The sequence below is a fragment of the Lissotriton vulgaris genome, chromosome 2_1 (assembly GCF_964263255.1).
Source record: "Lissotriton vulgaris chromosome 2_1, aLisVul1.2, whole genome shotgun sequence".
In the NCBI taxonomy this organism is placed as follows: Eukaryota; Metazoa; Chordata; class Amphibia; order Caudata; family Salamandridae; genus Lissotriton; species Lissotriton vulgaris.
In genome coordinates this window covers 511,055,539-511,072,081 of record NC_141687.1, presented here as the reverse complement: position 1 = coordinate 511,072,081, position 16,543 = coordinate 511,055,539, and the positions used below count along the sequence as shown (strand labels likewise).

The 16,543-nt window shown below is 48.1% G+C and overlaps 1 protein-coding gene across 1 annotated transcript in view; it reads left to right on the top strand.

The window, feature by feature from the left end:
- SF3B1 (splicing factor 3b subunit 1) overlaps nucleotides 1-16,543 on the top strand; it is a 322,360-nt gene that overhangs the window by 107,047 nt on the left and 198,770 nt on the right. The window contains exon 14 of the mRNA XM_086955420.1: nucleotides 5,240-5,510. Within this exon, the coding sequence (XP_086811546.1) occupies nucleotides 5,240-5,510 (271 nt within the window). The remainder of the gene's footprint in view (nucleotides 1-5,239; nucleotides 5,511-16,543) is intronic.

The window sequence follows — 16,543 nt, the reverse complement described above, 5'->3', positions numbered from 1 at the left end:
GACGCGCAGCAAGACAGTCAGCGCAGAAGTCGGCGCCCGAGCCGGACAACATCTTAGAGGCCGGTGACGAGGAAGGCGCCGACGAAGAAGATCCTGACCAGCAGTCGGACCCAGCGTCAGAGCATGACTCCAACTTCGATGTGGACGAAGACGATGAGGACTACGTCCATGAAGAGGACGTCGTCGAGGTAGGGGACGATGCAAAGGCCATCGGGGCCGTCGATGACGACTCCAGTGATGAGCCAGGCCCAACCGCAGTAGCGAGGCCTAATACTGACAATACGCTCCCTACGGCTCAGGTCGAGGCATCGCCGGAAGGCCTTAGCCAAGATCTTACTCCACATTCTGTAGCCCCGTGTCCAGGCCCGGCTAAGAATACTTCAAAGGAGCCATCGGTCGATCTTTCAAAATCGAAACCGAAACCTACAGAGCCAAAACCGAAACTACTAAAAGTGGTCATCGGATCGACGCCATCGAACACGTCGACGCCAGTTAAGTCGAAGACTGTCGGCAGCCCTTCGGGGTCGAAAGGGGGCGCCGCCTCGAAGACCGGGGCGCCGAAGCCAGGCTCTACAGTCAAGCACGTCACCTCGACGCAGTCTGCGTCGGTGTCGACGCCCAAGCATGGCGACAAGACCAAAGGTCTCCAGGCCAAAAAGGCTGTCAAGCCGAAGATTTCAGCGTTCAAACCACTACTGGGCAAAGCTCTCGAGTCGAAGACCAAAACCGACCCGAAACAGCAGATTGCATAGACGCCAAAGGCTGTACATGCTACGCACCGTGGGCCATTAACACTAGCGTAATGTTGAGATGTCACGCCTGGCTCCGCATCTCTGGGTTTAAACCAGAGATTCAAACAACTTTGCTCAACCAGCCAGTTAACCCTGACTTCCTTTTTGGTCCCGAGGTAGAAACGACCCTTGAAAATTTTTTAAAAGGACACAGACGGCAAAATCCATGGGGGCTCTGCAGTCACAGCAGTTTCGGGCAGTTCCTTTCGTCGCTCTGCTAATAGGGGAGCCTCTAGAGGACAAGCTTTACAGCAAGCCCAGTACAGCAGGGGAGCACGCAAACCACCTATACAAAAAATAACAGGGGTGGATATCGTGGGAACAGCGTCAAGGGCAGAGGACGTGGAAATAACAATGCCAGATCCTCCGCTCCCAACAAACAGTGACGCCTTGTCACTGCCCCCCGACCATCTAACACCTGTCGGGGGAAGACTCCAGCAGTTCCTGCCAGTCTGGGAAGGCATTACCAGACAGGTGGGTGAGACAACTTATCCAATACGGCTATTGTCTAGAACTAACCTCTACTCCCCCCAACCTACCCCAAGGCACCGTCCTATGTCCGCGGAGCACATGCACTTATCGCAGCGAGAAGTACTCTCCATGCTGCAAAAAGGGGCAATAGAACTCGTGCCTGCAAAAGAGCAAGGTACAGGGGTGTACTCTCTGTACTTAATCCCAAAAAGGGCTGTTCCCTGCGGCCCATTCTAGACCTCAGACCCCTCAACCAATACAAACTGTCAGAACACTTTCATATGTTAACCTTACAGCAGGTCCTACCATTGCTCAGTCAGGGCGACTTCCTAGCAACCCTGGACCTCAAGGATGCATATTTCCACATTCCCATTCACCCAAGTCACAGGAAATCTCAGATTCACCATCAATAATCAGCATTACCAATTCAAGGTCCTGCCTTTCGGGGTCACCACTGCCCCCAGAGTGTTCACCAAGTGCTTAGCAACTGTGGCTGCGCACCTTCGGAGACAACACATCCATGTCTATCCCTACCTGGACGACTGGCTTGTTCAAGCAAAGTCGGCCCAGCAGTGTGCCAGCCACATGTCACGCACAATTCACCTCCTACAGTCTAGGATTCTCACTAAACTACCAAAAGTCGCACCTTCAGCCCGCTCATGTGCAACAGTACCTAGGGTCAACCATAAACACTCTAACAGCAACAGCGCAGCCAAACTCTGCCAGAGTCAACCGCATGCAGCTGCTAATTCAGAAATTCAGGCCCCAACAATCGCTCCCAGCGCAATTATTCATGCAGCTGATCGGTATGATGGCCTCCTGCATATTCATAGTCTTGCACGCGAGTCTACACATGCGTCCCCTTCAAGAATGCGTAGCACTACAGTGGAACCAGGCTCATGGGCATCTAAAAGACCTAGTGTTGGTGACCGGTCGTGCATACAACTCTCTGCATTGGTGGAACACACACAACCTGTGCAGGGGACGACCGTTCCACAAGCCTGTACCACAAGTAGTGCGGACGACGGACGCATCTCTCCAGGGCTGGGGGGCGCATGTCCTCCATTATACAGTGCAAGGACTATGGACTGCACAGCAGCAAAAGATGCATATCAATCTTTTGGAGCTGATGGCAATCTTCATGGCACTGAAAGCGTTCAAGTTGCACATGTGCAACAAGGTTGTGTTGATCCGGACGTACAACACGACTGCCATGTATTACATCCAGAAACAGGGAGGCACACACTCCCCGCAGCTATCTCACCTAGCCCAGAGCATGTGGAAGTGGGCCATCCAAAGGATCATCTTCCTCATGGCTGAACATCTCCCAGGCAAAGACAACCAGATGGCGGACCTGCTCAGCAGGCACATTCATCAGATGCACGAGTGGGAGATTAACCCCTCAGTGCTCCAACCATATTTCCAGCAGTGGGGTCATCCAAAGATCGAACTCTTCGCCACAAAAGAGAACGCAAAATGCCAAAACTTCGCCGCCAGGTTCCCACACCCGCAGTCTCGGGGCAATGCGATATGGATGAACTGGTCAGGCAGATTTGCGTACGCTTTTCCCCCAGCCCCACTCATACAGCTGGTGGCGTGCAAACTGAGACAACACTCCATGACGCTAATCCTGGTTGCTCCAACATGGGCACGGCAGGCTTGGTACACCACGTTCCTGGAACTTTTAGTGGTGCCTCACCAACGGCTGCGCCTCATGCCCAGTCTCCTCACTCAGAGCCATGGAGACATTCAGCACCCAGATCCGCAACAGTTGAGCCTTGCGATTTGGCTCCTGAGGTCCTAGTTTGGCTACCTCAACTTGCCCCCTGACTGTATGAACATCATCAAATAGGCAAGACGACCTACAACTAGGGCGTGCTATGCAGCCAAATGGAAACGTTTTGTCATCTACTGTTCCAACAATGACATTAATCCGCTAGATGCGTCCACGCAAAACATCATATGTTACTTGCTGCATCTATATCTATGCAATCTAGCGTATAGTTCCATTAGGATACATTTGGCCGCCATGGCAGCTTATCTTCAAAACAGGCAGCATCTTTCCCTCTTCAAAGTGCCTGCCATTAAAGCCTTCTTGGAAGGACTCAAAAGAGTGATCCCTCCCAGACACCCTCCTTCGCCTGTCTGGAATCTAAACATCGTTCTCACCAGGCTCATGGGGCCACCCATTGAGCCTCTTCATTCTTGTGAGATACAGTTTCTTACATGGAAAGTGGCTTTTCTGATAGCCATCACATCGCTACGAAGAGTCAGTGAGCTTCAAGCCCTGACAATTCAAGAGCCCTTTCTACACATTCATGCTAATAGGGTAGTGCTGCGCACCAACCCCAAATTCATGCCTAAGGTGGTCTCGCAGTTCCACATTAATATACCATAGAACTGCCAGTTTTCTTTCCAAACCCAGATTCAGTGGCAGACCGGGCACTGCACACCTTGGATGTCAAAAGAGCTCTTCTGTATTACATCGACAGGACAAAAGACTTTAGAAAGACTAAACAACTGTTTGTTGCCTTCTCTCCACAACACAAAGCCAACCCTATTTCCAAATCCGGTATAGCCAGATGGATTGTTAAATGCATACAAATCTGTTATCAAAAGGCTAAACGCACTTTAACAGTTCCCCCAAGAGCGCATTCCACACGCAAGCTAGGGGCATCCATGGCTTTCCTAGGTAACATTCCTCTAGAGGATATATGTAGAGCAGCCACATGGTACACCATACATTTACCAAACACTACTGCGTAGATGTATACTCCAAACAGCAAGCCTCTGTAGGACAGGCTGTTCTCAGAACTCTCTTTCAGACTGCTGCAGCTGGCACGGGCAACAGCCGCTAAGGAGGTAACTGCTATTTATTCAATGCACAGATATGAATTCAGCAGCCCACATGCCTCGAACGGAATATGCTACTTACCAGTATGCATCTGTTCTTGGCATGTAGGGCTGCTGACATTCATATTGCCCCCCCTCCTCCCCGGTGCCTGTCGCAGCTGTAGCACTCAGAATAATTCTCAGGCATGTTCATCACTTTGAGTATTACACCCCATCTCTGCCAGAATGGCGAAAAACAATCTGGGGATGGAGAGGATGCCCATGCGCACTGTAGTCCAGGGGAGGAGCCACCTATCTCGTGATACTTCGAAGACTCTTCCTGGACAACAATGTGCAATCATCCGGACCCAACACTAGGCGGCGATCTATGCACAGATATGAATGTCAGCAGCCCTACATGCCAAGAACAGATGCATACTGGGAAGTAGCATATTCCTCTCCATGCCTTGCCCTTAGATTTGATGATTATATATAGTCCAGTTATAGTTGTTGTAGATTAACACATCTTTGATTTTTTGCCAAGGGATTCTTCCAGTATTAAGAAAAGGTAGAATATCTATGTGCATGTCCCCTAAGCCAAAGTACATGTTAGCAACAAAAATATTACATTTTGCAAGTCCACATAACACACTAGAAAAACATGTCCAGTTGAGCAGTGTACAGTTGGCTTTCAATTTGGCTGATGGGATTGGCTTATGAACCGTACCGGCTTAGAATATCACTGTAGAAACCATATTAATGGAGAAAATAACAAAGCAGGGAATGATGTACAACTTCTGATCAAGTGTACAGCCTTCTTTCTTGCCCTTTAATAGTTTTTGAAGACTGCACTATCCCATAATAGCTACTCAACTTTTAAGGTGTAGTAGTTAGTTAAGCAGACCCATGTTCCTCCCACATTGTTGGTGCAGTGGGAGGTGGGGTGGGGGTGGGAAGAAGGGGGGTAATGCACTGGGTGGGGCTTAGGGGATTTTGATGTGGAAGGTTGGTGAAGGTAAGGGACATGGTGGTATGGAGGCAGGCCTGCTAACTGACAGAACTCTGCAGGCAATATCGTAAAATGTATTCAATCTCATTTTACCCATTTTTTTTCCCTTTTTTAAATGTTTTCCTTTTCCCTTTAGGCTGCTGGGTTGGCCACCATGATATCCACTATGCGACCTGATATCGACAACATGGATGAATATGTCCGTAATACAACAGCCAGAGCTTTTGCCGTAGTTGCTTCTGCTCTGGGCATACCATCTCTCTTGCCTTTCTTGAAGGCAGTGTGTAAGAGCAAAAAATCTTGGCAAGCTAGGCACACTGGTATCAAAATCGTACAGCAGATTGCAATTCTCATGGGCTGTGCTATCTTGCCTCATCTTAGAAGTTTAGTTGAAATTATTGAGCACGGTAAGTTTTACGGGTTAATTCTTTTTATTTACGTAAACTGTCATTGCTTTGTACGTTCGTGAAAAGTAATAACACTTGCAAAAGATCCTTAAGCACAAACAACTGTAGGATTTGGAGAGTTTACTTTATAGATTGTTTTTTTTAATCATTGACCCTTCATAATTGATCACTTTCAGCACTCCTGCCCTTGCTCAGCATCCTAGAGCAGTTAGGGGATTGCATTTCTCCCAATATGGAACTTTATATGCTTAATTGCAGGCGACATTGAACAAATTTAAATTATTTTAATAAAGATGATATAGGAAGCTTTGAGATATATTGGAAAGTTGATATACCGTGTAAAGTGTACAGGGGATTCCCTTATGAGTGGACAGGAGCTTGCTATGCAATCCCAAAGTGCACTATTGGGGGGTAGTGTGTTCGAGCAGCCTTAGGCTTAACACAGAGGAATAAAAGACATTTGCCAAGGCACACTACGAGAAAGGGCGTCTTTTTACATGGTTAGCCCCACTTATTGCATGGTTTTGATGTGGTTTCAATTATAGAGCACAGGGTCCCTGCCAACTAGGTCCCCTGTGCCAGAGCTTCTTCCCCAAAACAGATCACCATTTGGTACTTCTTCCCCCCGTAAGTCCCTCTGTGTTCCTAGAAGCTGAAGGTCTCCTGGTACACCCCGCACTGGGACCATGCAACTTCCCTTGCATACCCCTGGGAGGTAGAAAACGATAGTCGACACTACACTCTGTCATGGTGCCATACTAGCCAGCACCGTCTGAGGATATAGGCATGTCACCCCTTAGCAGGCTTTACAGCCCTATGGCAGGGTGCACTATATACCACAGATGAGAGTATATCTGCATGAGTAGATATGCTGCTATAATACTTGCCAATACTTTTTTTATTTTTTGTTTTCATTTGTGCAGAAGTTGAGAAAGACCATCGCTTTCATTGGATTGTTACCGGCTAGGGATTTTTTCTCGCCTGGTCTGGTAGAAGGGAACGCCTTCTGATAAGATTGTGTCTTATGATCTACAAATTTACCAGGATAGTCGCTTATAGTTCCACTATGGTGACCATCCCAAAATTTGTTTTGTTGCATTGTGTTTAATCATCGGACATCCCTTCCTACCCTGCCGCTATTCTCCGTCTTGGGTGTTATTACTGTCCCATAAGTCCCACAATTTTGTCAGCTTGCTTTTCTCTCTAAATTGTTCTAGCTTTCAAAATGTATCTACATTAATCAGCCAATCTTTTAGTGTTGGGGTGGCAGTTATGTATCCACTTTATACATATTTCTCGTCTAGCTAGCAGGATTAGTACAAACAGTAAATGTTTTTGTTTTTTGGTTAAATAAGGAGGAGAATAGTTAATTTCCACCATGACAAATATAGTGATATTTATGCTTACTTCAATTTCTTGTCCTAAAGCTTTATTTATAGTCTTACTCACGTTAGCCCAGTATATACCATGTTGAGGGTACTGGTGAAAAATATGGATGTCGTCCGCCTTTGCTTCACCACATTTTGGACAAATTCTCACTGTAGGAAGGTACATCCTGACTATGGTTGCCCCCAACTTTTTGCCCTGTGTTTTAGCTGGTTTTGGACATAGTCGACCTGGGGCCCTGCCAATCAGGACCCCAGGCCTACTGCTCTCTCTGTAAAATGGATTCCATGTACCCTAGGTACATTTCCAATTGGTACTGGGCCACCCTATCAGACCCTGTAACTCAGGGCATGGGTGTACCCAGGGCTGCCAGGGGCTGCAGCATGTATTATGCCACCCCTGGCTGGCCTCCTAAATTTGACACAACTGGCTGCATGACAGCTGGGGCAAAGTCGTGTAATCACCCTTTGCTGTAGGTGTAGTATACCTATACCTAACCCTAAAATGGACACACAGATTCCTATCAGTCACTCCTATGGCAGGCCTTGACAATCCTGAAGGCAAAGTGCTTGGAATCGTGTGAGATGGTGCTCTGGCATGAGCTGAGCCTGTCTGCAGCTTGCGGAACCAAGTCCTAATAGCTGTTCCATGATATCGCATACCATATACTCTTAAGTGCATTATAATCCTCGCGGTTAAATGCCAACTTTGGTATTGCTTTATCAAAACATGTCGAGTAAGGTGTCATACGAATTGGAATACTAACCCCTCGCCAATTCTGGCGACGGGGTTAGCATTCCACCCTTCTAGAGGGACACGACATGTATGTAACTGTGAACCCCGGTTAAAGTTAACTAAAGCCTCGGCTCCACAAAATGGATGCTGCCACCACAGACACGAGTCTGACCTCCTGCTGCTGGGAGTCCTTCCAGCGAGGGAGGCTTGGACAAAGGGTTTCCTGTCCGGGGCGGTGCTAGCACCATCCCAGACATGGTTTTGTGTATCCTGGGTAGGCAGGGCTTTACAGGAAGGTGACTGCTGAGTGGCACCCCGTTGCTCACTACGCATAGGCCAGTCTGAACCAGTTCCAGGGGCACACCAGCCCCTGGCCTGGGGAAGTCCGGCATGGCAGAGGGGTGTAACCACCCCCCTCCTAGTCCCACCCATAGGCAGGACCTAGTCACCGGGTCAGCCCCCTTTTTTAGTATAAAGATGGGAGCGGGCCCCCTGTTCAAATTAGATCATCTTTGGAATCAAGACACGACTTTCTGCGAAAGGACTTCAAGATTTCTTCCTCAAGATTCTCCCTTGTGGCTAAGGAGTAGTCACCCTGCATCCGCAGGCACCATCCTAAGAACACTGCGGTCTGCTGCAAGTCCTTCATCACGAATCCGACGACCCAGCTCGACGAGACCCGGCTTCCCTGGCACCTCTGACCTCTACTCACCTCTACAGCAAAGCTGAGAACCGTGAGTGCGACGAGACCTCGAGGGACCGACGATCGCCAAGACTGCACGACTTCTTTGTAACAAGCCCACCGAGTCTTCCACTGGTGAGTGCTTTGGGGTCCGAGAAGCCCCAACCCTGAGCAGCTCCAGCACCGAAGATCAGCCCTCCAGCATCTCCACGATCTGCGTGGGGCCCTTCTGCTTTTGCGTGCTCACCGCGCTGTGTGGCTACTAGCCGGCTGGCTTGTGGCCTTCTTCACGACGCCCGACGACATCACTGCTGCTGGTCTGGTTGCTCCAGACTGGCCCTTGCTTCCTTGCAACAGAGAAGCACCCCGGACCCTCCTGGTCCACTCCAGACGCCATTTTAGGTCCACCACGTGGGCTTGAATTTGCCAAGGCTTTGTTGCCCAATCCTGGGTCCAGCGACGCCGACAGCTTCAATCATCGTGGGACAGCTCGCTCCTCCATCCTGGTCGCCGACAACGCCTCCTGGTCCGTGAGATCTTCGAGCACAGCGTCACCCACTCACCTAGTCGAGGTGGCTACCATCCGGTACCATCCTGGTGCCCACTGACTACTGGCTAGTAGTCTCGAACTTGGTCCCCTCTGCTTTCAGGTGTCATCTTCCATCGATCCAGGCTTGGATCCACCGAACTTTCTTCACTGGTCGCCTGCCAGCAACTTCTTTCTTCCAGGCTCCTGGTCCGTCTACGAGGATTCCCGACGTCCTTTGAGTCCTATGCAGCTGCAGCCCCTGGGCTAGATAACTTCGGCATTTCGGTGCCCCAGCATAGCCTCACTATCCAAGGGTCAGAATCTACTTTCGTTTTCCTCCTACCAGGTCGGGTTCGCCCGAGAACACTAACTTTGCAAATTCTAGCTACCATAGGCTTTGTCCCGCATCACGCGTGAGAGTGCACACTCTGCACCCGAGTCCCCTGGGTCTCCTAGAAGTAATCTGAAGATTCTATAGTCAAGATCTAGCGATTCCAAAGCCTATTAGTACTGTACTTACCTGCTAGTAATTTCGCATTCCACTTTTCAAGTATATGGTTTTCCGTGCCCCTCGGGCATTTGTATATACTGTGCTAACTTAAGTATTTTGATAAGAGTTTTGTTTTGTGCTTAGTACCCTGTCCTCATAAAGAGTACAGGGCTGTTGTGATTCTTAATAAATATCTGTTTATTTTCATAACACTTGTGTGGTGTCCTTTCACTTGGTATTCAAGGGGTATATGTGTGGTGAACAGCTGGCTTAACATGCCCTCTCGAGTCTTTAGCCTTAGACTGCTCGTATCCACGCTACTAGGATAGCTGGTCTATAAGGTTGACTTACAACCAATCATCAATAAGGGTTGCTGGACTGATACATAGTGTTCACTAGAATAGTGAGCACTGCATATCAGGCCACCTTCTCACACTCACCACTTGCTTATTCATCTTAGTTCATCTTTCTGGGGTCCTGTATGCCCTGTGTGAGTTAAAGAGATCGTTCTTCCTGAGGGTTGCAGATACTACTACACTCCATAATAAAGGAAAGGATACTTGTCATTGATGTAAGTCATGTGCTTCTTTCATAAATCTAATGGTAGGACAAGATCTTCTCCCGCTTGAATCACTAGCCAGTACCATTTAGATATTTCTCTTCTCGCTGGGTCACTTTGTAACTCTTCCACCTCTATGGTGTCATTTTGAAACTTCTCTAGGCCTCTGGCCCAGCTTGAGAGTTGGTAATATATGAATCTAGACAGTTTCCCATCTGTACTCATTAATAGGGAATCCCAGCTTATCAGAGTTCCTGGTTAAACCAAACTGTCCCCACTTTATAATACTTGCTTTCTTTATAGGGGCCGCCAGGGCAATTTTCAAACTTACAGGAGTTCCTGGTGATTCCCAGATAGGTGCTAGGCTGCTGCAGTATGGAATATGTTGTGTTGTCCTTATCTGATATCAAAGTTTGCAAGCTGAGCTTAGGACCTTTTAGCTTTATTTTCTAAAAGTACTTTTGGTGGATACATTTATATAAACAAAGGCCCTCATCTATTACTGCTTCAAAATAAGGAGCGTAGACCGAATGTGATTGTAAGAAGAGTCCTGTTGTTGAATTGGCAGGCTCTATAATAATATAGAAAGTCCGGGCTAGCGATACCACCTTAGCATTTCCTCTTGCGTAGTTTTTACCACTCTATCATTACTCCACTGAGTTTTAAATTCAAGTGGGATGGCATTAAAAACGAAGTAGAATGTAGGTAATATGGCCATCTTTATGATGTTGGATCTTCCCATTAAGGAAAGCAGTAAGCCACTCCAGGATCTTGGCAGCTTTCTTTTTTCTTTTACATTTAAGTTAAAATTAATTGAGCAATATAATCAATGTTTTTTTAACTCTTTCCATGCTCAGAACAGTTCCCGGCAGTCATGAGTCACTGTAGTCATGTGCTCATGACGGCCGGAGCAGTCCGAACGTTGTCGCTCGGGCCACGCACGATTAATTCCCCGCCTGTGCGGGCAAATTAATCAGTGGGCAGAGTTCGGATGGCTCCCGACTGTCATGAGCACACGCCTACTGAGCCGTCATGAGTACCGTGCCCACCCCTCCCGCACCGTGGCCAAATTAACACTGCAGCGAAGCGGTTAATATCTCAATCTCCAAATACTTCTGCTTTTTACTATTGCGGTTGATAGTGGGGAGTTACATTCCATAATCTGTTTTCTGGTGGTTAACCTGGTGCCCCGAGACCTCTCCGAACATTTTAGTGATAGTTGGAAGAGATGCCTGTAAATTGCATGTAAATACCATCAGGAAGTCTGCATATAAGGCCACCTTTTTTACCCATCCGTTGAAATTAAAGGGGATGACCTCTTGTGACGTTCGCAAGTGGCTTTATGTAAAGGTTAAATAAGTAGGGGAAGAGTGAGCTGCCTTGTCGCGTGCCTCTTTTAATTTGAAATTCTTTAGTGAGGTTACCATTAGGAGTATTTTTGCCATCGGGCTGCGTATATATTTGTTACTGCTTTTAGGAACTTGTCACCTAATCCATATAAGGATATTACTTTGCGTAAGAACATCCAATTTACTCAATCGAATACCTTCGTATTGAAGGACTGCAAGCGGGGTGTTTTCCTGAGTGACTATATCCATAGCTTCAATCATTTGTTGAGTGGGTTCCTGCATTTGTCTCTCCCCTTGATAAAACCTTTCTGGTCTTCATGAATTAGATGACTTGTGATGTAACATAATCTTGTTGCTAAAATCTGCATGTAGTTTTTATAGTCTTTGTTTAAGAGATGTGGGTCTGTATGAATCCCATTTTAAATGGTCTTTCTCTGGTTTTTAAATTAAGCTAATGGTGGCATCATTCCATGATTTTTGGAAGAGCTAGCCCTCTTTTGAAAACGGTGTTTAATAAGTCCATTAACCTGGGAGCCAACGTTTCTTTTAAAACCATGTACAGCACGTTTGGTAGAGCATCCTGACCTGCTGCCTTAAATCTCTAATCTTTTTAACGCCTCCATTACTTCCTCTATGGGTATTTCTGAGTTCAGGGTTTCCCTATCTTCTGCTTCTAATCTTGGGACTGCTGACTTACTCAAATAGGAATCCACTAAATTGCTAGATACCACTAGGTCTTCGTCCTATAAAGACTGAAAAAAATCTGTGAAGGCCTTCTCTATCCCCAGTTTGTTTACTACCTGTCCTCCCATGTTTCTCCCTGTATTGCTACAATCTTGTTTCTATCTATGGAACCAATCTTTTATTAGTTTTGAATGGCAGATCCACCGCATGGGAAGTACACTGCTGCCGGTCTCTATGGATGTAGGCATACAGCCAAGTCACTGATGTAATGCAAAAACACAGCTTTTGCTTGCAACCCAGGGGCCGGCAGTGTAGTTGTGTGCATGTACCAACTGGGCAGCAAGAACAAAGAGGATATACAACTGCCTCAACATCAAAAGAACCCCCCCGTTCCAAAACACCGGCATGCATTCTACGTAATACGGAAGCAAGTCTCTACCCTATTCAACCGCACAGCACTCCCCAGACCCGTCCCTGTGTAACGTCACGAAATTCTTTAACCACATGGCTGCTAGGCGTTTTCCCGTCCTGCGCTGAAAAATGAAAATCACAATAATCCATGACGAGCTGGCCTTGTCATCCGCGTACGGCAGGTAAGCGCCATGACGAGCCCAGCTTGTCATTAGCTTCGAAGGGGTTAGACAAAATCCGTATGAAAGGGGCCCATAACTCGGCGTATTTCTCCCCTTTATGCTCCTGGATCAACTAAAGGCGCTCCATGGCCAGTGTTAACCAAAGTCGATGAAGCCATGCCATATGGTCCGGAACATTTGCTGTACTCCACTGTGAAAGAAGCGTCTGAGCCACTAGGAACGCTAGCTCTAGCTGCATACCTCTCAAGGAGCGCAGGGGAAATGTCAGCACTTTGGAGAGACCCTGCAAAGTATACGCCGGGAATCGTGGGGTGTCCGGGTCAAAGCCTTGTCTATATCATTCAGCACTCCCTCCCAAAAGCGTTCTAGACGTGGGCAATGCCAAAGCAGATGTGCAAGGGAGCCAGTGAGACTGCATCCTCGCCAACTCTTTTCGGTGTGATTCTTATCCCAGCTATGTATACACGCCGGTGTGAGATACCAATATGTTTCAACTTTGAAAGCGGATTCAGTGCTCGCAGTACTGTGTGTGGTGTGCTCTATAATGGATATTTTCCCATTCTTTGTCTCGGTACTGCCCAATTCGTCCGTCCCCCCCTCCCTGTCCCGCTGCCAACTTGGTGCACAAGTCTGATATATGATGCTTGTCATCTGTTTTGCGAACCAGCCATTTCTCAAAAGGGTAAGCCTTCGGGAGGCTTTGTCGATATGATGAGAAGGTTACCCAATGTCGGAATGAAGATAATGGAACTCTTCAGCTTAGGCCAGTCGTAAGCGCGTTGTAGTTACTCGTATGGTATGACCTCTCAGCCATCAAACAGCGACCCAATTCGCTTACACCCGCCTCCCTCCATCTCTGAAACACCTCTGATTTGCAGCCAGGCGGGAAGTCTGGGTTGTCAACAATGGGGGACATTGGAGAATGAAAAGTAGTCAGCCCCTGTTTGAGCGCCACTGCATCTCACTCTCATTGTGGCCGCAGTGACTGTGGACCAGTAGAGACCCCATGCCCTCAGTTTGCGATGTAACCTGGCCTCTCTCCAGACATTAATCCCGGCGACTGCCTGATCCATGAAGGTCCATTGCTTTTCAGATAGTAGTCTGTTCCACTCCACAATGTATCTAAGGTGAGAGGCCTGAAGGTACCTCTGTAATCTAGAAAGAGCAGTTGCTCCCTCCCTCTTGGGCTTCGATATTTTCGAAAAAGGCAGGGGTGACTTCTTCACTCCACGGACACATTTTTTGAAAGCTAACTGGAGGCAGCGAAGCACTTTCGACAGGGGGACCAATAGTGGTAGCTGGAAAATATATAGGATTCACTGCAATACTGTCCTTTTTAACTGCTTCAATGCGTCTGAATCAGCCCAGTTTCAGTCTGTCCCATCCAGCAAGAGCTTTCGCAGTCTGCTCCACCAGTGCGAATAGTTTAACTCCAGCATCCGTGGGATTGTCGGGGCTAGAAGAAAACCCTAATATGTTATTGGCTGTGAAGCCCATTGTAGAGGGAATCTCTCCCGCAACGCATCCTCCTGGTCTGGTGGAGTGGTGAAGTGTAGCACCTGAGATTTGCTTAGATTAACCTTAAACCTTGAAAGGGTCCCGAAACGTTAGTTCGTCCAGAAGGGCTGGAAGGGAGATGAGAGGGTCCATTAATGGCAATATCACATCATCGGCATAGAGGCTTATTTTATGAACATCTCCCCAAAGCGTTGTCCCATAATCTGAGGGTGGTCTCTGACCCTCTGTGCCAAGGGCTCCATATATCTGGCAAAGAGGAGGGGCGAAAGCGGACACCTTGGTCTAGTGCCTCGTGCGATTGGGAAGGAAGAGGACTTACCAGTAACTCTAACAAAGGCGCGAGGTGTCTGATATATACATCTAATCCACTTTATGAATCACTCCCCAAAACCAAAGCAATGTAAAGTATCAAATGGGTACCTCCATCGCACCCAGTCAAACGCTTTTTCAGCGTAGATTGCCAGGAAGAGAGCTACCTTACCTGAGAGTTGCACGCTGTCCATAAGGTGGAGGAGTCACGTCGTATTGTCCCCTCATTGCCTGGTGGGGATGAACCTTGCCTGGTCTGGGTTTATCAACCCCACCATCAGACCCAAGCGGGTGGCCTATGCCCATGTCAAGAGCTTCGCTTCGATGTGAAGCATGGAGATTGGGCGATATGACCCGCAAAGACTAGGGTCTTTGTGGGGTTTGAGGATCACGGCGATCGCTGCTTCCGCCATGGAGTCCGAGATTGTCCCACTATCTAGAGAAGAGGTAAACAGCCTTGTGAGGAGAGGGGCCAATTCAACACAGAAGGTCTTATAATACAAGGCCGGGAATCCGTCAGGACCCGGTGCCTTGTTTAACTTCGGCCGAGCAACAGCTGAGATGACCTCCTCAGGGCGGATGGGTTCGTCTAATTGACTCGCCAGATGTTTGGGAAGAAGAGTGAGATTGCATGAGGTAGTCACTCCTGCTCGGCTGCTAGGTAGCATCCTCCGTGTATAAAGCTTGATAGAATAGTTTAAATGTGTCTATCTGACTATCCGCGTAGACCTCCCCAGTTGTTTCCTGGGTATCGCCTCCACTAGCGTTCGAGCTCTCAGCCGATGGGCCAGCATCCTCCCACATTTGTCGATGCTAAAGTTAAACTTATGCTTTAACCGTAGTAGCGCGTATTCCGTCCTAAGTCAAAACGTTTCAGTATGAGCCTTCGTGCCCCAGTGCGCTTATGTATTGCTTCAGACTCCCTCACTTCCTGTGTGATGCTCTCTCGTTTCCCTTCGCTTTCTGTTCTCTGCCGAGGAGATAGCTATGAACTCCATCCCTCCCAATCCCCCCCCCCCCCCCCCCCCCCCCGAAGCACCAGTTTCAGGGCCTCCCAAATTGCAGTTAGCGAGGTATCTGCCCTATTGTGTTGCAGATATTCCACAATTTTCTTTCTGATCTGTCACTCTATGCTACGCTTGTAACAGACCCTCATGCAAGCGACATCGTGCCGGAGCGACAGTGTGCCCCCCCCACCACCCCCTTCCCCATATGCAATGTGACTGTAATTAAAGCATGATCCGATAATGAGCGAGGCTCAATGGTAGTCTTGCATGCTAGGTAGAAGTGTAGTAGACACCTGGCAGTGGTCTAAGTGCGCGTATGATTTATGAGAAGCTGAGTAATATGTGTAAGTGCACGTGTTTGGGTGGTGAAAACGCCAAATGTCGTGCAGCCCGCATTCTGCCAGCCAGTCTTTGCCCTACGAGGAGATCGCTCCTGTCTGAGCGTGACATTGACAAGAACTGTCCCAATCATTGTCCATCACCAAATTAAAACCCGCGCCAATAAAAGTTGCTTCATCAGCGGAAGCCAGCCCATCCGTGAGTCTTGATAAGAAAATGCTCTTGGTTTTGGGGGGGGGGGTGGGGAGTAGATGGTGAGTGTACCTGAAGAGCAAGAGCCCGCCCTGTGCCTCATAAAGTGTGGAAAGGACCTTGCACTGAGCAACATCGCAACCCCACAGGACTTAGAAGCACTAGCGGACCAGTATTGACGTGGAAATCTGCGCATGCGTGGGATGTCTTTGGAGAGTAAGTGGGTTTCTTGAAGCATGCAGATGTACCCTTCGGTGTTCTCCAACAGCGAGAGAACAGCTGAGCGATTCACAGGGTGGTTAAGACCCCGAACATTGAGAGATGACCTTAAGATCTTTACCCATCACAAACACGTATTGGGGGAAACAAGAGACACACGTGACTAGGGGTGAGTGGTGTAGGACATAGCTAAGGATATACATCTGCCTGTGCTTACGGCAGGGGACCTCTGTACCGTTGCAGACTGCCCAAAATAGTAAACAAGAAATTCTCATCCAACAGGATGGCATAAACAAAAGTCTGTGACCAAAGTTCGTTAGCAGAACAATGAAGAAAGGGGCGGTTGATCAAGCAAGTTCACTGAAAAAAAGGAGAGCTCAACCTCCGGCTCTGTTTCTGGGATGTGCTCCCTGTCTCTTATTAGCGTTGTCTCTCAGCAGGG